Source organism: Miscanthus floridulus, chromosome 3, assembly GCF_019320115.1.
Source record: "Miscanthus floridulus cultivar M001 chromosome 3, ASM1932011v1, whole genome shotgun sequence".
Classification (NCBI taxonomy): domain Eukaryota; kingdom Viridiplantae; phylum Streptophyta; class Magnoliopsida; order Poales; family Poaceae; genus Miscanthus; species Miscanthus floridulus.
In genome coordinates this window covers 6,821,363-6,842,623 of record NC_089582.1, presented here as the reverse complement: position 1 = coordinate 6,842,623, position 21,261 = coordinate 6,821,363, and the positions used below count along the sequence as shown (strand labels likewise).

Genomic DNA, 21,261 nt, shown 5'->3' with positions numbered 1-21,261 from the left:
AAAGCTTAAGGTGCTCTGTGAGGTTTTCGAGCAAGGGAAAACCGGGTAGTAGCAGTAGTAATTGTAAGCTTAAGGTGGTTTTCTGTTTTTCAAGTAGTAGTCTCCCTTGAACATTTTATCTTTATCGTTGGTTCTATCGAGCTTGTATGTTAGCTGTTGATCCCTACATTGTCTGACTTGATCTGTCGCTATATGTGCTCCAGCATTCCTGTTTGTGATGAAATCCTGAAATGCACTTCCCACTCCTTGCTAAAAGATGTAGTCTCGAGAAAATGAGCATTAAGAAATCAGATCATTGCAACTTCATATGTTCCGTGTCGTTCCTACATGAATTTATTTATTGTGCTTCAACATCTAGTTGCTTCTGAATGATTGGACAACTAGGAACTTTTAATTCATTGTTTCAATATTTTTTCTTGTGTGGCCAGGCCAAGCTGGTAGAAATCCAAAGACAGAGAGACAGCTAATTCATGTGTGAATCTTAAAACCACAATGCAGTTGAAGACCATGTGACACAATTTAGTTTGTGTGCCGGCGCAACAAGGGTCGCGAGGCTATGTCGCGCGAGATAGCGATGGCCGTGGACGCGACCCTGCGTCCAAAGCCCGTTCATGGCGTACAAGGCGGTGTTGATCCTTCTTCACCAGCGCAGGTGATTGCGTCAAGATTCTGGGCGCAGCCGGAGGACACCGACGACTCCGACGATGAAGATCCAGTGCACGAGGTGAGCGTGCCTTCAACATCTGAATTCGTCAAGGATGCTCTCGAGGCAGGTTTCACGGTGGATCAGGTAGCAAGAGCAGAACGAGCCTTGGCATCAGGTAACATTCCTTCATCCAGTGATCGCAGGCTTTCAAGGTCAGTGATCTCGTCAATGGTTCACAGAAAACTGGTTGGCACGCCATGGCATGGGCCTTTGCCCTCCCCTCGGGTATCTCCACCAAGAACCCTGGGAGACTTTTTTGCCAAAGCGACTTACCAGTACCGGTCGACAAAAACGCCGGCGAGTTCAGGATCTGTGAGCGGCAGGTCGCCCTCGACGTCTCGTCAGGCAAGAACGCCGGCGAGGTCAGGGTCGGCAGGTGCTGATCCTGTTTCGAAAAAATTTGAAAATTCAAATCCGTGGAATCTTGATCCGATCTTTCCTCCCTTGAACCCCGCTGAGCTTCCGGTCGTAGTTACGTCCGCGTGCATCACGGGGGAAAGGCACGAGCTGCGTGAGAGTCCTAATCTAATTTCCATTGGGCCTGGAAAATTTTTTCGGCCCACGACGGGCTTGTGTAGCCTGTTTGCGAGAACTGCAACTAGGAAACCACAGAGGCAGCCGCCAAAGCATACCGCGAGGTGCATCCCTAAGCCGTATCCTGTGACACAGCCAACGAAAAAAATCTTTTGCCGACGTTGTTCGGGAAGGAAAGCCTATGGCGGCTTAGGAGGGTTTCGGCGGACGGGGCGGAGGAAGGTTCAATCCGGGCTTTGATCCTGGTTTCAATCCAGGTTACGGATGGAGAGGTGGAGGACGTGGTCGATTCCCGCTGCGTGGGAGAGGTCGTGGCCATGGTGGTCACGGTGGCCATGGTGGTCACGGTGCCCATGGTACTCACGGTGGACATGCTTATGGAGGCTTCAATGGAGGGTATCAGGGAGCTGGGCGAGGAGGCGGCTGGCACTACAACAATGATGGTAGGGGCCGAGGCTACGCTGGCCGAAACCATCAGTCGATGCCGTCTGGTACCAATCATGGCGTGCCGCCTCCCATGCCTCTTCCCAACCATCACTCATAGCCCCAAGCGAGCGGCCAGACCATTACCACTGGTCATGGTCAGGCGCATCCAAGGAGCCAAGCAACAGTATAGGGACAAGGCATGCATGGCCAGGCACCTGTGCATGGGCATGGCACGGCTACAGTGCAAGGCAATGGAACAAACCTGCAGGCGGCGCTAGGCGCTGCCTCCAATCCAACCATGGGGGCATCATCTTCGACTATGATGGCACCAGCATCAGCTGATCTCAATCCGGCCACTGCCCCACCAAATTCCAACAATGCAATGATCAAGTGTGATGCACTAGAGTCATCCCAAAAAGGGAATCAAAAGAGCAAGGGTAAACCCTACTGTTATCGCTGCCATACTAAAGGGCATACAATTTCAGTTTGTACAACAGTTCTTAGCTGTGAGATTTGCTATGGGGATCATGTTAAAAAAGTTTGCCCAAATTTGAAGAATCTCCAATCTACTGCTTTACCATGTGGGTATGTTGTTCAAGGTCTAGGATTCTATTTTATACCTGTTGCAGAAAATCCAAAAGTAGTTTCAGATGATAAATCAGCTGTGGTACGTGTTCTGGAGGGTTCTCTTACTGTAGATCAATTGGCAGTAGAACTCGACAAACTACTACCTGAAAACAGTTGGGTGATTGAGGAGAAAGGCAATGATGCCTTTACCACTAATTTCCCTTCTGCTGAAGTGCTTAATCACATGGTGAACTGGGGTCTGATGGACACCAAAATAGTGAAAGGAAAGATTAGTTTTGAGAAAGGGGCTAAAAATGATGTCTTCAAATATGAGATTGATAAGGTTTGGGTACAGTTTCGGGGATTACCAAAGGAACTGCGAGAGTTCCCTATCATTTGGACAATTGGCTCCATTCTAGGTGTCTCTAGAGCAGTTGATACTAAATTTACAAAGAAGTATGGCAGAGCTAGAATGAAAGTAGCCGTGCTGGATCCCCATCTCATCCCAGATCTTGTGGATGTAGTCATTAGGGACTTTGTCTATGAGCTACAATTCAGAGTGGAGAAGGATATGTCTGATGGTGACCCACAAGTCATTGACATGGACTCTACCATGGACGAGGACAAAGCACCAGAGGAAAAAGGGCCAGAGAACATGGATCATGATGGTAAAAAGATGGAAGACCCGCCAGCTGGTCAAACATCTGAAAAGCATCCTGATGCCTCAGTTGCACCGAGTGGACAGCATAAGAGTAAGGCTACCACTGTTGTTCTTACTGAGCAGGAAGATCTTGTTGCCGCTGGGACCCAGGAGGGTTTTATGAGTACTGCAGAGGTACCCCATCATGTTGATAAGGAAGGCGAAGGTTCCAACTCTATCAGGAAAAGTGATGTAGTTAAGCCTGTGGTGCTACTTACCCAGACTGGGATGACTCCAGATGGATCTGCAATGTGGAAAGCTAGCATGTTGCAATCCAAGATTGACTCTGGCACTTTGAATAAGACTAAAGCACTGAGTGGTGGAGTAGTGTCGCCAGTGAGAGCTAGTAAAAGAAACGCGTCTACTTCAGAGCGAGACTCGTTGGAGAAGGCAACAAAGTTAAAGGCGCGTAGGAACATGGATTCTTCTTCTATCAAAGGTAAAGAACAACCACTTTCTTTTGATGTTTTTGATGATTCTTCTTTACTAGCTTCTACTAGCACACTAGGTATATCACTTGGGGCTAATGAACATGAAGTTACATTCTCTTTGCGACATCTTAGAGACATAGAATCAACCAGAATCTCTGAGAGTAACTTGTTAAAAGTAGATAACAGTTCTTTGGTAGGGGATGCTTCAACTGTTTGTTCAGTAGATGAAGAACTAGACTTATATGCTTTAAATCACATCTGTGCTGAAATCTCTGAAGACTTAGGTGATGGCGGCTGTGACCCGCTGTGTCTACAAACCCCCATATCACATCTCAAGAAGTCTAGGTCCAAAAATAATAATAAGAAAAAACTAAAAAAAGAATCGCAATGAAAGGAATTTTCTAGAATAGCAATGGTTTTGCTGACACAAAAAAATATAAATTTCTTTCCGATTTAACAAAAGAGAAGAACCTAGACTTCATAGCTGTATCGGAAACCGGCAGAGCCAATTTTTAGCAGTCCACTTTGAATAATATCTGCGCTGGCAGAGATTTTCTTTGGCATTGCATGGCTCCAAGGGGTCGGTCCGGTGGCATGATTCTAGGGGTAAATCTCTTAACCTTTGACATTGGACAAATAGAAGAGGGGGACTTTTTAATTAGGTTTAAGTTGAGACACAAGGAGGATGATTTTAAGTTCAATTTAATCTCAGTGTATGGCCCAGCTCAAGCGGATCTTAAATCACATTTCTTATCCGAATTAGTCCGAGTATGTTCAAAAGAAACATTACCTATTATTATAGGTGGTGATTTTAACATTATTCGTAAACCGGATGAGAAAAACAATGACAACTACAATGATAGATGGCCTTTTCTGTTTAATGCTGTAATAGATACTTTAAACCTTAGAGAATTAGAAATGGCAGGCAGGAAGTTTACTTGGGCGAATAATTTACAAAATCAGACCTTCGAGAAATTAGATAGAATTCTTGTCTGTACGGATTTCGAGTCCAAATACCCTATTTCTAGTGTCCGAGCATTGAACAGAGAGATTTTTGATCATACTCCACTGTTTTATAGCACAAATAGCCCATCTCCAGCTTACCAGCCATAGTTTAAGTTCGAATTGGGTTGGTTGCTCAGGGATGGATTTTGTGACATGGTGAGAGATGTGTGGCATAGTGTGCTCGTCGAGGGTAGCCCCCTAGAGAGGTGGCAAGCGAAAATCAGAAAGCTTTGCCAATACCTCAGAGGATGGGCAAAAAATGTGAGTGGTGCCTACAGGAAAGAAAAGAAGACCTTGTTAAACAAACTCAATGAGCTAGATAAAAAGACAGAGAACTCTTTGCTTGATGAGTCGGAACTAAACTTAAAACACGTGTCAAATGAAAGGCTCGCTGAAATACTTCGAGAAGAGGAACTCAAATGGTACCAAAGGGCAAAGGTTAAGCACCTACTAGAGGGTGATGCTAACACAAAATATTACCATTTGTTGGCTAATGGAAGACATCGGAAAACTCATATTTTCCAGTTGGAGGATGGTCACACTGTAATAGATGGTGATGCTCAGTTGAAGCAGCATATTACCAATTATTACAAGAGTCTTTTTGGTCCTCCGGAGATTTCTTTTATTCAGTTAGATGAACACTATGTTCATGACATTCCACAAGTCTTTGAACTGGAAAATGAGCACTTGACAGATGTCTTCTCGGAATCAGAAGTAAGGACAACAGTGTTCCAAATGGAACATAATAAGGCACCAAGCCCAGATGGTTTTCCACCAGAATTTTATCAGGTCTTCTGGGACTTATTAAAAGATGATCTGATGGCTATGTTTATGGAATTCCATGAGGGAACCTTGCCTTTCAATAGTCTCAACTTTGGAACGATAATTTTGCTACCAAAAAAGAAAGATGCGAAAGTGATTCAACAATACAGACCAATATGTTTGTTGAATGTTTCTTTCAAAATCTTTACCAAAGTTGCAACTAATAGATTATCTACTGTTGCCCAGAAGATTATTAGACCAGCACAAACAGCATTCCTTCCAGGTAGAAACATTATGGAAGGCGCAGTAATAATTCATGAGACAATACATGAACTTCACTCAAAAAAACATGATGGGATAATGTTCAAGATAGACTTTGAAAAGGCATATGATAAAGTAAAATGGAGCTTTCTACAACAAACTTTAAGGATGAAAGGTTTCTCACAAAAATGGTGCTCTTGGGTGAAGCAGTTCACACAAGGAGGAAATGTAAATATTAAGGTGAACGATCAACTTGGTTCATACTTCCAAACGAAAAAAGGTTTAAGGCAAGGTGACCCAATATCTCCAATACTATTTAATATAGTGGTAGATATGCTGGCTATACTGATTGCTAGAGCGAAGGAAGCAGGTCAGGTAGAAGGGGTTGTACCTCACCTTGTCCAAGATGGCTTGTCCATCCTCCAATATGCGGACGACACAGTAATATTTATGAGCCATGATGTTGAAAGAGCTAGAAACATGAAGCTAATTTTAAGTACTTTTGAGCAACTCTCAGGGCTTAAAATTAACTTTCACAAGAGTGAGATCTTTTGCTTTGGTAAGGTAAAGGATTATAAGGTGTTTTACTCGCAGCTGTTTGGATGTGGGGTGGGTAAGTTTCCTTTCCGTTACCTTGGTTTACCTATGCATACTAGGAAGTTGAGTAATAAAGATTGGCAGACAATCGAAAACAGAATTGAGAAGAAGCTTAGTGGTTGGAAAGGCAAGTTGCTTTCGGTAGGAGGTCGCTTGGTTTTAATAAATTCGGTGCTCTCTAGCTTACCGATGTTTATGATGTCATTTTTTGAACTCCCAAAAGGAGTTTTGGAAAAGATTGACTGTTTAAGATCGAGATTCTACTGGCAAAATGACCAACAGAAGCGCAAATATAGGTTGGCTAAATAGGAAATTTTGTGCCAACCAAAAATCCAAGGTGGCTTAGGTATTCAAAATTTGGACTTACACAACAGATGTTTGTTAAGTAAATGGCTTTTCAAATTGCTAAATGAGAATGGCATGTGGCAAGAATTATTGAGGAATAAATACATAAAAGATAAGACTCTAGGGAGTTGAACTAAAAAGCCAACTGACTCTCATTTCTGGAAAGGCTTGATGAATGTTAAAGATACTTTCATGGGTTTGGGTTCATTCAGAGTGAAAGACGGATCACAAACTCGTTTTTGGATTGATGCTTGGTTGGGTGACCAGCCACTAAAAGATAGATTTCCTGAGTTGTTCAATATCGTGAGAAGAAAACAAGATTCAGTGGCAACAGTACTTGCTTCAGTTCGACTTAACATTTCCTTTCGCCGCAATTTAGTGAGTAGTAATTTAAGGGACTGGCTTAGAATTGTTGCTTCTATACAAGATGTGAACTTACTGGAGGAAAGAGACATATTTGTTTGGGCTTTACATTCATCAGGTACTTTCTCGGTTAAATCTATGTATGCCAAGTTAATTAACAATGGGGTCAGAGTGTCACAAGATTTATGGCAGATCAAGATTCCTATAAGAATAAAGATATTCTTGTGGTACCTAAAAAGATGTGTAATCCTAACCAAAGATAATCTTGCAAGACGTAATTGGAATGGGGACAAAAGTTGTTGCTTTTGTCACTCTACAGAGACTATTCACCACCTTTTTTTTGAATGTGCTTATGCCAAATTTCTGTGGCGCGTTGTATACTTATTTTTTGGAATAGCACCTCCTCTCAACATAGACGATTTATTTATTACTTGGTCTAAGATGGGTGGTGTTATTTCTAACTCATTGTTATTAACGGCAGCAGCGGCTTTATGTTGGACAATTTGGTTAAAAAAAATGAAGTGGTTTTTGACAAATGCAGACCACAAACTTTTTTTGCAGGTGCTCTTCAGGGGAACCCATTGGCTACGGCAGTGGGCAAGACTGCAGCAGCGTGATGATCTACGGGACCAGCTGACCCTTGCTGGGCAGCATTTGGAGACTTCAGCCCTATATTTCTTTAGTTCCAGTGGATGGTTATCTACTAGGTTTTTTTGTCTTTCTTAGTCAAGACTTCTCTTCATGTTTTGTTTCCCAAGGTCTGGATGTGAGCTTCTCAATCTTGTAAGTGGTGTGCTGTGAACTTTGTAATAATGGGTCTAATTCTACCTTGGTAGATGAAGCTGGATATAAACTATCCTTTATCTAAAAAAAAAGGTGCTGACGGTGAATTTCATTATATTGACAAGGTAAGACAGTGACACTCTGCCTCGTAGGTGAATTATGCAGGTTCCTCCATTCGAAGTCGATCAGAATTGCTGAAGCTGTACATTTACTGGTTGTATGCGTGTTTTCTAATAGATATCCGCATGTCATATTTTGTATGTAATGATGCGGTGATGCCATCAGCAGTTTTTTTGGGTACATAAAAAAAACCAAGGTCGTATACTTTATCCAATTATTACTGAACGAGTTAATTCTATCTACTGGACAGAAGCGTCTCGTTAGTTACTGAGAGTGATGGGATGAGGTCTGAGGAGGTACAGCTAGCTGGGCCGATCTCCACCTGTGTGTCCTCTGTGCTCGATCGGTGCTCCGATCCTGAGCACATGACGACCGGCATGTGGAATGCAGTGCAGCCACGTAGTGGAAGAAAAGAAACCCGTGCTCATACATGAATCCTAATCTAAATAGGAATCCTTCACATAGAATATGTTTATACTTTCCAATTTATAATCTATAATCTATCTAGCCGAAGTCACAATCCGTCGCTCCTTCAATTCAAATCGGACAATAATAGCACACACGATGCCATCAACAGCGTCATGTGGACACACAACTCTTTTTGGACGTCAAGTCCCAATCCAACCCGTTCAATCGACGTGATCTCACTTCCACACGACGTTCTAAATCGAGGCAAATCCCTCTCTAATGTTTTTGTTTTGCACATCTATATCTATACTACCTAATAATAAAACGGCAAAATTTTCGGCTAATTTTTTTCGTCCACTTTCTCCTAACTACCGGTAGTCGAGAGAATTTCTTCCATCCGAACTGCCCATATGAGTTAGAATAGATCTCGTCTCAGTTCCACTTCCATGCCGGCTACGATTCAGCGACAAGCAATTGCCTCATATGTGCAGTTGTGTACGAGTTTGATTCGGCCAACTATAACAAAACACCGTCACCATAGACGAAAATGACTACTTACTTATAGTCCTAATAAAAAGACTAACCAGTCCCGACTATCAGTATACCACCCGGTCCATGTTTCTCCCCGCTAGGGAATTTTTTTTTATTTTTAACATATTTTGTAAACTAATTTTAAATCTAACACTGTTTATTTTTTTTTAAAACTAACACTTTTGACCGCCTCTATTGCCATGGCGCGGCGAAACGCCTGTGCCGCGCCATGCATGGTGGCGCGGCGGGAGGATGACGTGGCGACGACCGGGGCTACTGACCGGTGACGTGGCAGGGTCTGCCGCGCCAAGTACCACGGCGCGGCAGGACCTGGACGCAGACAGAAGATCGGTTGCTGTCGGTGAGGATCGGTAGCGACGCAACCATGGACCTCAGCTTCACGTCGCAGCTGAACGGCACCTGCAGCTCCGACCCCAACGCCTTAGCCTTCCTCGACCCCTCGCCGGTGGGCTCCGAGCAGGTGCTCTAGTCCGACATGAGGTCGCGCAGCACGGCCGACTACTGCGCGTCCAACCACGGTGCCTTCTTCGGTGATTTCGTGGCGGCGATGACCAAGCTCGGGAGGATCGGGGTCAAGACGCCGGCCACCGGCGGCGAGATACGCCGGACTACCGGTTCCCGAACTAGTTGCTAGTGAATCTCGCCGACAGTGCTGCCGCGACGCATTGAAACGAATATGAAGCAAATAAATGAAATCCGTGCGTAAGTTGACAAGCTGCCACATAACATTTTTATTGGTTCGACATAACATAACCAACTAAGCCTGCAAGTTTCGGACGACAATATTCGTTCGACCTAACAAACTAAGACCCAGGAGTGTAAGGATCCCTCGGACGCCTCTGTCTCTTCGGATTTGTTGGTAACACATTGGGAGTGTAGCCAACGTCGGTGTGGTCGCGTTGCCGGTGCGTACGGCTCGTACCCTGCAAGTATATGGTATGCACGATTACTTATAATCTTTATGATCGTTAGTTCATGGAGCATACGTATTTAAAGAAACTACCTTTGTTACTACCTGTGAGGCTCCTTGGGTACCAAGCGGGGCACCACCTAGCTGAGACATGCCGATCTCGTCCTGCGGCTAATCGTCCCACTAGTGGTGCTGTCTATGAAAGCCCGGGGGGTCGTCGTCGTCATCATCGTTTGTAGGGTCCTTCCCAGTGCTATGATGTGGTGGTGTACGCACTGCGGAAGTGGCACCTATCACCGGCTGAGAAGAGCCGGTTGGTGTCCTCAAAGAGCCAGAAGACGTGCCACCCGACAGCGCCGGGATTGTCGGTTCCACCCAAGGAGTGTCCATGCAGCTCAGCTTCTGAGCTAGCTTCCTGCAGCTCCGCTTCACCTTCTGCATAAATAGATGTTAAAGTTAGTGCATTTCCCAAATGCAAATACACTCAAGAAACATTTTCGGAACGGACAAGTTTATGTTTACCTCCATAAAAGCCTCGAGAACGCCTAGCCCCTGCCCTCTAGACTCGTGAAGCCGAAACACTGCTTCGTTGGATATCCTTGACAATTGTGTCGCCTGGGTACAGAAACGCGGTTGGACAGTTTTAGTACACATACTTAATACCAAATAGATAATAAATTGTACCATTCGAGTATCTTACCACGTATCTGAAAGGTCCTAATATAGCTAGAGAGGGGGTGAATAGCCTATTTAAAAATCTACAAATCAACTAGAGCAATTTGATTAGTATAACAAATAGCGAAATGTAAACTTACTCTAGCTCTACAAGGGTTGCAAGTCACCTATCCAACAATTCTAGTTGCTATGATCGCTAGATACACAAATTGCTATGTCACTACTCACTAAGAGCTCTCATACTTGCTACACTAAAGAGCTCTACTAAATGAACTTAAAACAACAAAGCAAGCTCTCAATTCTAAGTACACTAAAGAGCTTGCTACAACTAGTTTGCAAGAATATAAATAAGTGAGTAGGGTGATTATACCGCCATGTACAGGAGTGAACCAATCACAAGATGAATACTAAATTAATCACCGGGAGAATACCAAAGGACAAGAGACAATCATTTTTTCTCCTGAGGTTCACGTGCTTGCCGACACGCTAGTCCCCGTTGTGTCGACCAACACTTGGTGGTTCGGCGGCTAAGAGGTGTTGCACGAACCTCGTCCACATAATTGGACACCGCAAGAACCGACCCACAAGTGAGGTAACTCAATGACACGAGCAATCCACTAGAGTTACCTTTCGGTGCTCCACCGGGAAAGGCACAAGACCCCTCACAATCACCACGATCAGAGCCAGAGACAATCACCAACCTCAGCTCAACGATCCTCGCTGCTCCAAGCCATCTAGGTGGTATCAACCACCAAGAGAAACAAGTGAATCTCGCAGCGAAACATGAATAACAAGTGCCTCTAGATGCAATCACTCAAACAATGCACTTGGATTCTCTCCCAATCTCCCAATGATGATGGATCAATGATGGAGATAAGTGGGAGGGCTTTGGCTACGCTCACAAGGTTGCTATGTCAATGCCAATGGCCAAGAGAGTGAGCTTGAGCCGGCCATGGGGCTTAAATAGAAGCCCCCACAAAATAGAGTCGTTGGCTCCTCAGTCCACTGAAAAAACGGGACGACTGGGTGCGTTGGTCAGATCGATCGGACGTTGGACCCCAGCGTCCGGTCACGCAATGTGTGCCACGTGTCTCCTGCTTCAAACGTTGATCGCCCGATCTCAATGGTCACTAGTACGTTTAAGTTGTGACCGAACGCGCTGCTTCGAAGTGACCGGACGCAGGACCTCAGCGTCCGGTCGTTTCCAGTAAGCATCCATTTGCGAACATCCACGACCGGATGCGTCCAGTCATGCTCGACCGGACTCACCCAGCGTCCGATCACTCAGCGTCTCCTCTATGTGCTGCCATGTCAACAGGACCGGACGCACCCCTCCAGCGTCCGGTCACAAAGTGACCCAGCGTCCGGTCAGAGACCGACGCCAGCGTCTTCGCTGCTTCTACTGATCGGACACGCCGGTCCTACTAAGACCAGCATCTGGTCACTTACAGTGACCTCTGTCTTTTCTGTATAGAGCGCCTGTGGCACCATTGGACTGTCCGCACTCTATGGGCGGACACTCCGCTTGTGAAGTTTCTAACCCTTGCTCAAATGTGCCAACCACCAAGTGTATCACCTTGTGCACATGTGTTAACATATTTTCACAAACATTTTCAAGGGTGTTAGCACTCCACTAGATCCTAAATGCATATGCAATGAGTTAGAGCATCTAGTGGCACTTTGATAACCGCATTTCAATACGAGTTTCACCCCTCTTAATAGTACAGCTATCGATCCTAAATGTGATCACACTCAGTAAGTGTCTCGATCACTAAAACAAAATGGCTCCTACTATTTATACCTTTGCCTTAAGCCTTTTGTTTTTCTCTTTCTTCTTTTCCAAGTTCAAGCATTTGATCATCACCATGCCATTACCATCGTCATGATCTTCACCATTGCTTCATCACTTGGAGTAGTGCTACCTAACTCATAATCACTTTGATAAACTAGGTTAGCACTTAGGGTTTCATCAATTAACCAAAACCAAACTAGAGCTTTTAATCTTCCCCTTTTTGGTAATTGATGACAACCCTTACACAAAGATATGAATTAAAATTTAATTGAATCCATGTTGCTTGCCCAAGCATATTTACCATGTGTAAAAGAATATGGACAAGTTTCATGAACCCCAAATGGTAGAAATTGCTCCCCCTACATATGTGCTAAAAGTTTGGATTGTAGCTTGCACATATGCTTAGATAAGAAATATTGGAGACAATTTCTACCAAATGATACTAAGGTATTAGAGATGGACCTTTGAAGCGTGATACCAATCGGAGTGCACCAATATACCATCCTTAGCACCATTAGTAACTAGACATACACAAAAACTAGAATACCCCATGAGATCAACATTACAAGCAAGGGTCTAGTTTTCATAGAATGAACATAAGTCTAGTTACTTTAGCCTATAACTAGCATACACCACACAAGCATGGATATTGAAATTTAAAACTTGTGCCATACAAGCAAATATATGAAATGCACATTCAAATGCAACATACAAGTTTATGAGCTTGCTCCCCCTACTTGTGTGTATTTTTTATTGATCCTCTTATAATGTCATTTCATTTGTTTTCATTTGTTTGCTCCTTCTATCCTATCTTACTATCTTTGTGAATTTCTCTCCCCTTTGTCAACAATTAGCATAAAAGGTGAGCTCAAATTATAGATAGGTTGGGGTGAAACCATGTGAAATGAGGATCATTTTCCCAATTTGGTTCAATCTAGATCACTTGCAAAAGATATTTAACTCGGTTTGATCCAAGGACGAGCTTCTTCACTCCTCTAAATAAGGGTTATCTTGTACCATGTTGAGTTAAACACTTATAGCTTATTTTGTAGATCAAACACTAGGTTTACAAGCCCACAGACATGTCATATGCTACCACTAGATCATTTTAAACATACAAGCAATAGTGGTACCATACAAGCATCAAATTCATTTGATTTTCAGGAATGAGCCTAGGACATGATAGGAATGATTAGATGCACTAAATAAGTCCTTAGCAATGGATGGATGATATGTCAATCAATTTTACCTTGCTTTGCTCGAAGGAGAGGCATGTCATATAAAGGGGGTGCATCAACACATATTGGAAAAGTCAACTATGTTCAATTCATTCCTTAGCTTGCAAAACCTCTTCTCATCAAGTGGCTTGGTGAAGATATCAGCAAGTTGATCTTCGGTGCCCACACTCTCAATGCAAATTCCCCTTTTTGTTGGTGATCTCTTATGAAATGATGGCGGACACCAATGTGCTTTGTTCTTGAATGTTGAACCAGGTTGTTGGTGAGCTTTACGGCACTCTCATTGTCACATAGCAATGGCACTTGCTTGAATTTGATTCCAAAGTCATTCAAAGTAGCCTTCATCCAAAGTAATTGAGCACAACAACTATCGGCCAAAATGTACTCCGCTTCGGCGGTTGAAAGTGCTACAATATTTTGCTTTTTTGATGACCAAGACACAAGTGATCTTCCCAAGAGTTGACATGTGCCTGATGTGCTCTTTCTCTCAACTTTGCATCCCGCATAATCGGAGTCCGAATATCCAATTAACTCAAATCTTGCTCTTTCGGGATACCACAATCCAACATTTTGTGTATGCTTCAAGTACTTCAATATTCTCTTTGTTGCCTTAAAATGACTTTCTCTTAGTGAGGCTTGAAATCTAGCACACATGCATACACTAAACATCACATCTGGCCTTGATGCAGTCACATAGAGTAGGCTTCCAATCATAAACTGATACATCTTTTGATCCACCATGTTGCCACTAGCATCACTATCCAAGCTTCCATTTGTCCTCATTGATGTACTAATAGCTTTAGCATCATCCATTCTAAACTTCTTGAGCATGTCCTTGATATACTTGCCTTGACTCACAAATGTGCCATTCTTCATTTGCTTGATTTGAAGACCAAGGAAGTAACTAAGCTCTTCAATCATGGACATCTCAAACTCACTTGCCATCATCTTGCCAAACTCTTCACAAAAATCTTGATTTGTTGACCCAAATATGATATCATCAACATATATTTGTATTACAAACAAGTCATTTCCAAGCTTCTTGGTGAAGAGAGTGGTGTCAACCTTTCCCATTTTGAATCCCTTAGAGAGTAGGAAATCCCTCAATCTCTCATACCATGCTCTATGTGCTTGTTTTAATCCATACAAAGCCTTTCTCAACTTGTAAACATGGTTAGATTTCTTTTTATCTTCAAAACTGAGAGGTTGCTCAACATACACGAGCTCATTGATGTACCCATTGAGAAATGCACTCTTCATATCCATTTGGTACAACTTGATGTTATGGGCACAAGCATAGGCTAACAAGATCCTAATTACTTCCAATCTTACAACCGGGGCATATGTGTCGACGAAATATGATCGGCAGTCTACCTAGGGGTATACCCAAGGCAGTAGATTATCGACAGACAGATGCGTAAGCTACAAACAAGATGGTGACGCAAGACAAACACGAGGTTTTATCCAGGTTCGGCCGCCATGAAGGCGTAATACCTACGTCCTACGTCTGATTGTATTGTTGTATGTCAATGAGAGATGTTTTTGAGAGGGGTTCCCTGCTCGCCTTATATAGTCTGGGGGGCAGGGTTACAGATCTGGAAACTAATCCTAATCAGTTACAATTGCCATAGGTGGCCAGATAAGGATTCCTATTCTAACCAACTAGGATCTTGCTTGATCTCCAAGTCTATCTTGATTCCATGCGCGGGACTCCGAGCAGATCGGCGAATTCGTGCGTCGTCTTCTGGTGGACTGGACCCCCTGGACTGGGCTGGCCCAAGCGTAGCCATAAGGGTATAGGGGTTAATACCCCCACAGCTAGTCCCCGAGCACCATATATTATGCTGCGACACGCCGTTCGATCTCCTTCGACTAATGCGATTCGTCTTCATGTCATCTCCAACTGGTTGAAACATTGACCAAGCGAATGTGCTAGTATTCTGGTCAGAACAGAAAGCAGTAGACCATGATTATAGCCAAAGATTCTGGTTGTCCAAAGAATGCATGGTGCTCTAAAGAAAAAAGAAAAAGATTTCTTTCCTGATGAAGTATGCCCACTTGTATTTCTGAAAAGAAATGTAAGTGGCCCTCATACAATAGTAGTTATGGCCAACAGTCAGAGCATAGGGGTTGATAAAATAAGCACATTCACCGCAAGGTGAAGTGTGCCCACTTAGTCCCCGAGCCTGGTAGTAGGTGGCATAGGCACGTGGTGCCAGGGTCTAAAAAGAATTCCTACTGAAGTTGAGAATCCAATCGTCGTACAAGCAATACGAGATGCACCGGCAGGTGCATCGTACCGATGTAGTCCCCGAGCTTGCTGGAAGGCGATGTATCAACCTTGTAGCAAGGTCTAAATAAATGCCTCTCAACTATATGTAAGTACAAATCACATGTAACTGAGGAGAGCGGTCTCCGAGAAATGTTAGGAGAGTGGTCGGGGCAGTCCCTGAGCATGAGAGTGGTCAGAATAGTTCCCGAGCACGATGGTGGTCTGGACAGTCCCCAAGCATGATGGTGGTCTGGACAGTCCCCGAGCACAATGGTGGTCTAGACAATCCTCGAGCACGATGGTGGTGTGGACAGTCCCCGAGCATGATGGTGGTGTGGACAGTCCCCGAGCACGATGGTGGTCTGGACAGTCCTCGAGCACAAGGATAGTCACGACAGTCCCCGAGCACAAGAAGTGTGACAAAAAACCATATGCCACTTGTACTATTATTTTTTGTATTTATTTATTTACTTGCTCTGTCAAGTCCAATCTGACATGTCTGGTCAAAGAAGTAGATAGGTATAGCATGTCATACTGCCTTTTTGTCTTTTCAAGCAAACAGTTGCGTGGCACCTATAAGTAGGTGCGTCAGCGTGGGTCCTCCCACACTAGCAACAAAGAGGCACATATATTGGCATAGATCTCGAAGCTGTGAAGACAACCATCTGCGGCGCGTGCACACGTCTCCCAAGAATCCTAGGCAGACTAAATGGCATAACTCTTGGGTTAAATATAGTATAAGATAGGTAAGTTACTTTTTACTGAACCCCATTGCCATTCGCAGCCGCAGCCATCTTCTTCCTCTCGCCAACCCTAATACCTCCAAAATTACCACCAATCAATCCTCTGCCATTTCCTCGTTCATCAGCAAGGCTAGAGTCATGGCGAAAAGCGATGCGCGGAAGAAAGCAGGAGTCATGGCGAAGGAGTGGTGGAAATCGAGAAGCAACGAGCAGACCATTGAAGACCTCGTCACCATGGGGGTACTCCACAACAAGGAGCTCGCAGGATGGCGTGCGTCGGAGGGCAAGGGGTACCCCGATCCACAACCAGGTGAGATCATGGTGTTCGAAGACTTCTTTAAGCAAGGATTTGGGGTTCCGGTACATCCTTTTCTTCAGGGGCTCTATCTTTACTACGAGATTAGGATTTGCAATCTGCATCCCAACTCGATCCTCCTTGTCGCCACTTTCGTACATCTTTGCGAAGCATATGGCGGCTTCCAGCCCTATTTTGATTTTTCCGCCATCTTTTTTGTCTACGGAAGAAAGGAAGCGATGGTTCAAAGATAGCCGGGGGTGTGTACCTCAACCTCCATGACGGCATGAAAGCCCAGTACCTGCACTGCCCATGGAACATGTCGCTAGACGACTGGTACAAGAAATGGTTCTACATCCACGAAGAGCCAAACACGATTACATTGTGCAACGTGGGGTACATTTCGGAGAAGAGGACAAGCTGGTAAGAGAAACCCGAGCACCTAGAATAGATTCCAGAAATATTTGGAATGATCCCGTGGAAAAAACTGGATGGTCCGAGCATGGTCGGGAACTTCATCAGCCGACGGATCTAGCCCTGCCAGAGGAGAGTACATCCTGGCTATGAATATCAAGGTAGCATGGACCCGACGAGGACGAGGCAGGAGGCGCTTGACAAAATTGAAGTCAAAGCCAGAATTGGAGAGCTATTTAACTTAGCTGATCCAAATTATGCCAGATTGAACGACATCGAGCATGCTTTCAAGCTTGCCCGACCTCCCCCAAAGGTAACTCATCTTGCCCTATACCCGTAGTTTTATACTATGGTAGGATAAGTGGAAACTTACTGTGTTCACCCATTTTTGTTACCTAGGTTAATGATCAGGATAGAGCGACAGTGTTTGCGTCGCCACCCCCTGGAGTGAAGTGGCCACAAGGAGCTAGTCCCACCACCTAGACCAACGTTGAGATCGAAGATGAGGACATCGACTAGGCGGTGCTCAGAGCTGGAGAGGAGACAGCGGCCCTAGCCGCTGGTAAGCGGCCGGCTGTCCCCAAACAGCCGAAGAAGAGATCAGCAACCACCCTGCTCACTAGGGGGGTGCTAAGTATCAATGAGCCCAAGGAGGGCCCGAAGGAGAAACCTGCCAGCAAGCATCGACAGGCGATTTTTTCCTGGTCGGACGATGACGCAGAGGAGGGAGAGGATGTAGACACCTTTCGACTTGTCCCTCGAAAGAGGAGGAAACAACTGGAGTCAATGGAGCAGGGTGTCTCCTCCGTGCCTATGGGACCCACATTGCCAACGGCGGTGAAGGATGCAGCTGGGTCAACCTCGGGAGTACCTGGGCAAGGAACGCGACCGGCGATGGGAGAGACAACCCGACCGAGCACACCACCGACCACTGCAGCGCAAAGGACAAGCGGCGGAGGTGTCGGGCACCAAGGCCCAGTGACAGTGCTGGATGTAGAGGGAGACTAGGAGTCACCCGCACAGCACGTGGAGCAAGTGCGGCCAAAGAGACGCGCATTCGCCACATCATTCCGTGCTTCTAACATGTAAGTTTTTGTAACCTTATTATAAGTTAGCAATTTGCATTGAATATGGTTGCCTGCTGAACTTTTCTCAGATGTACTAGTTCGGCGTCCACAGAAAGTCCAGACCAGCTAGCCAGAAGTTTCGTGGCTCCACCAATAAGTTCAGAGCAGACTGCCCAGCAGCCGGCCACTGAGGAAGCCATAGCAGAAGATCCGTCGGGGCCTCAGCAAGGGAGCAGTCAGACAACAGTCCCCGAGCAGGTGGTCGAGGGACCAACTGAGCCGAGCATGAGTGCTCCGAGCACTAGACCTGCTAAGGGCAACACTTCAGTGTCGAGGGTGATGGAGCAGACCGAGCAGCAACAACCGGAGGTGAGAGCACAGCCCACATTCACCGACGCTGAAGCCCGTGGGAAGGCTTTGGTGATCGCAGAAGCTGCTGACGCCGGACCAGCACCGAGACCCAAAGAAGAGCCCGAAGAGGACAAAGTGGAGGAGGTCCTAGGCCATCCGCAGGACAAACGACAACATGTGTATGTGTCGCATTGGCAGAACGACCAATGGGTTGTCCATGAGGAAATCCCGGAGGTCGAAGAAACCAAGAAAGTTGAACAGGCGGTGAAACGGCTGGTGATGGAAGTGCAGGTAAGCTTTGCTTCACCCCCTGATCTCGCTGTCTAGTCGTAGCTGTCTTACTTAGCTATCTGCACACAGGACTTAATGAAGACCGCAAGGTACCGGAAGAAATGCTTCGACCAGATCGAGGGGATCGCTGCAAGCAACAAAGAGCTAACGGCGGAGGTGGAACACTTGCGCCAATGACTTGAAGCCGCCAACCAGGAAAAGACGGTGCAAGAGTCCTAGAACCAGAACCTGGTCGTCCAGCTCCGTAATAAAGAGCGGGAAAGAACAAGTAAGTAGCCACATTATCATGACGACTACTGACAAGTGCTGTTGCGTTGTTGGTAGTAACAGCTGTAGTGTAGGCTTAGAAGCTGAAGTGGTCCATCTCTGAGAGGAGAACAGTCGTGTGGTCGTGGAGTGTGATCGCCAGAAAGAGGACAACAGAAGACTGGCGCAAGACTAGTCGCAGCTCTGGGACCACACGACCAAGATGACAGAGGAGCTGAAAGGTAAGTTTTCCAAACCCCTTTGCCCATTTTTGTTGCCTGCCGTAGTTTGGCGTAATATAGCGTATTAACAGCATGTACGGTTTGCAGTTATAAAAATCAATGCGAAGAAGCATCTAGAGGCTGTGATAAAAGACCATGATGGCTGGAAGGCGCAGTGCTAAGAGATCACCAAGGATCGTGACACCTGGAAAAACCAGTGCTAGGAGTTGGCAATGGGCATTTTGCCGGTCCTTAACCTCATCGATCCGGCGCTAGTAGAGGACATGCCAAGGATGCCGCAGCTAGGATTGATCGAGAGATGCCAAAAGGCATGGGGATGGTTCTAGGAGTTCGTGAAGGAGGTGGGTGAGTACACAGGCGCACATGTGCTAAGCATGGTACGTGCTCACTACCCCTTGATCGATCTCAAGCGCCTAGAGGCTGGATACCTAAAGGAGGTAGATCCAGACAAGGCTGAGGAGCTATGGATGACCCAGTTGGACTTGTTGGCAAAAATAATTGGCAACATTAACCTGTGTGGAGGCGCGACACCACCTGTATAAGGAATGCCATCAACAAGTCAGCTAGAAGCGCCGTCATTTTTAAGCCAACCGGCGAAGCCTGCGGTCTCGACCAGCCAGGCATCGGCGGGGCCATCTTCTTCAGCTCAATCAATGCTAGAGTCCTCGAGACCCTTGCATGATGTTAGGCCTAGCGAGCAGCAGGTGCCGCAAACCCCGACCAACCAATAGTATAGGCTATAGCTATAGAAGATGTAGTTGTGTTATTGTAAACTTGAACCTTTTTAGGCAAGCTTGTAATAACGTAACTATATATCAGCATAAGCTTGTTTGTTTTGTAGAAAACGTATTTAAGCTTGGATATCGTGTTGGTGTAACTAAGTGAGAACATGTTAGCGTTCTGTTTAGTTGTACCAGTTTAGTCGACATGTCATCCTAAAAGGTTTGTATGGCCCTGGTTTGTCTTGTGGTCGGAGTGTGAGGTGCATAGCTTGTGCACACGTAGACACACACAAGTCAAACCAGAGAGGACCTGCCGATCACCCGTAGCGTAGAGAGTAGATCCCATGCACGCATTGGGAGGAACCGGAGACAGGGCCTGCTCTGAAAACTCGAGAAGGAATGGTGGTCGGTTTTAACTGGTTGAGTTAGAATAACAATAGACTTCGAAGTGACACATTAGAGTGATCAGAGAAATCATAATAGCTTTATTGAATTAAATCAAAAGTATAAGAGGGGTACATATCTCAGTAGTTAAGCATAGAAACACCTAAGCTTGTCGATGTGCCATGAATTGGGTATGTCTGTACTATCTAGGTGAGCTAACCTATAAGATGTTGGTCGTGTAACTTCCTTGATCATGAAGGGCCCTTCCCATGGGGTTGTGAGTTTGTGGACGCCAGCCTAATTCGTCTTCCACTTCAGGACCAGGTCCCCAACCATGAAGAACCGCTCCCTGATGTTCTTGTTGTAGTACCTGCGTAAAATAGCAAGGTATTTGGCTGTACGTACGCAAGAATCGAGCCACTTCTCTTCTGCACTATTCACTTCTAGCTCCCGTACTTCATTGGCCTTGTCTTCGTTGAAGTTCTCTACCCATGCTGATCTGAAGGCTATATCCGCTGGGAGCACTGCCTCAGCGCCATAAACCATAAAGTATGGTGATACGCCGGTATTGTGACTAGGCTGGGTTCTGAGGCCCTAGACTACGGTTGGTAACTCTTTGAGCCATCTTCTGGGAGCTTTGTCATTTTCTCTGTACATCCTCTTCTTAAGTGCGTCCAAGATCATACCATTTGCCCGCTCGACCTGTCCATTAGCTCTAGGGTGCGCCACCGAGACGTATTTTACTACTATGCTCCTTTCATCGCAGAAGTCCCAAAAAATGTTCTCGGTGAACTGAGTACCCAGATCAGTGATGATGCTGTTGGGTATGCCGAAGCAGTGGATGACCTGGTCGATGAACGCAACAGCCTTTTTTGAAGATGCCTTGACCAGGGGCATGTACTCTATCCACTTGGAAAACTTGTCAATCAACACAAAGACGCATGTAAATTTCCTAGGGGCCGGTTTGAAAGGCCCGATCATATCCAGTCCCCAGCATGTGAAGGGCCAAGAGGCTGGTATTGTCTGAATCTCATGTGCTAGTATGTGGATTCTCTTGGC

General features: G+C 45.4%; 1 protein-coding gene and 1 pseudogene across 1 annotated transcript; both read left to right on the top strand.

The window, feature by feature from the left end:
• Positions 1-574: 574 nt before the first annotated feature.
• On the top strand, positions 575-7,314 carry LOC136543053 (uncharacterized). Its single transcript, XM_066535620.1, has 6 exons — positions 575-790; positions 850-1,068; positions 1,498-1,666; positions 2,296-3,575; positions 4,895-5,414; positions 7,259-7,314. The coding sequence occupies exons 1-6, from the start codon at positions 575-577 to the stop codon at positions 7,312-7,314; spliced, it is 2,460 nt and encodes an 819-aa protein (XP_066391717.1).
• A 1,610-nt stretch (positions 7,315-8,924) lies between these two features.
• The window catches only part of LOC136543051 (uncharacterized), a 41,662-nt pseudogene continuing 29,325 nt past the window's right edge, over positions 8,925-21,261 (top strand).

Bases quoted from the DNA above. Each gene is read 5' to 3' on its own strand.
- LOC136543053 (XM_066535620.1), top strand. From the start codon at position 575: ATGGCCGTGGACGCGACCCTGCGTCCAAAGCCCGTTCATGGCGTACAA. The intron at 791-849 runs GTAGCAAGAGCA...CAGTGATCGCAG, and splicing joins CAGGTTTCACGGTGGATCAG to GCTTTCAAGGTCAGTGATCT. The intron at 1,667-2,295 runs GCACTACAACAA...TACCTGTTGCAG, and splicing joins GCTGGGCGAGGAGGCGGCTG to AAAATCCAAAAGTAGTTTCA.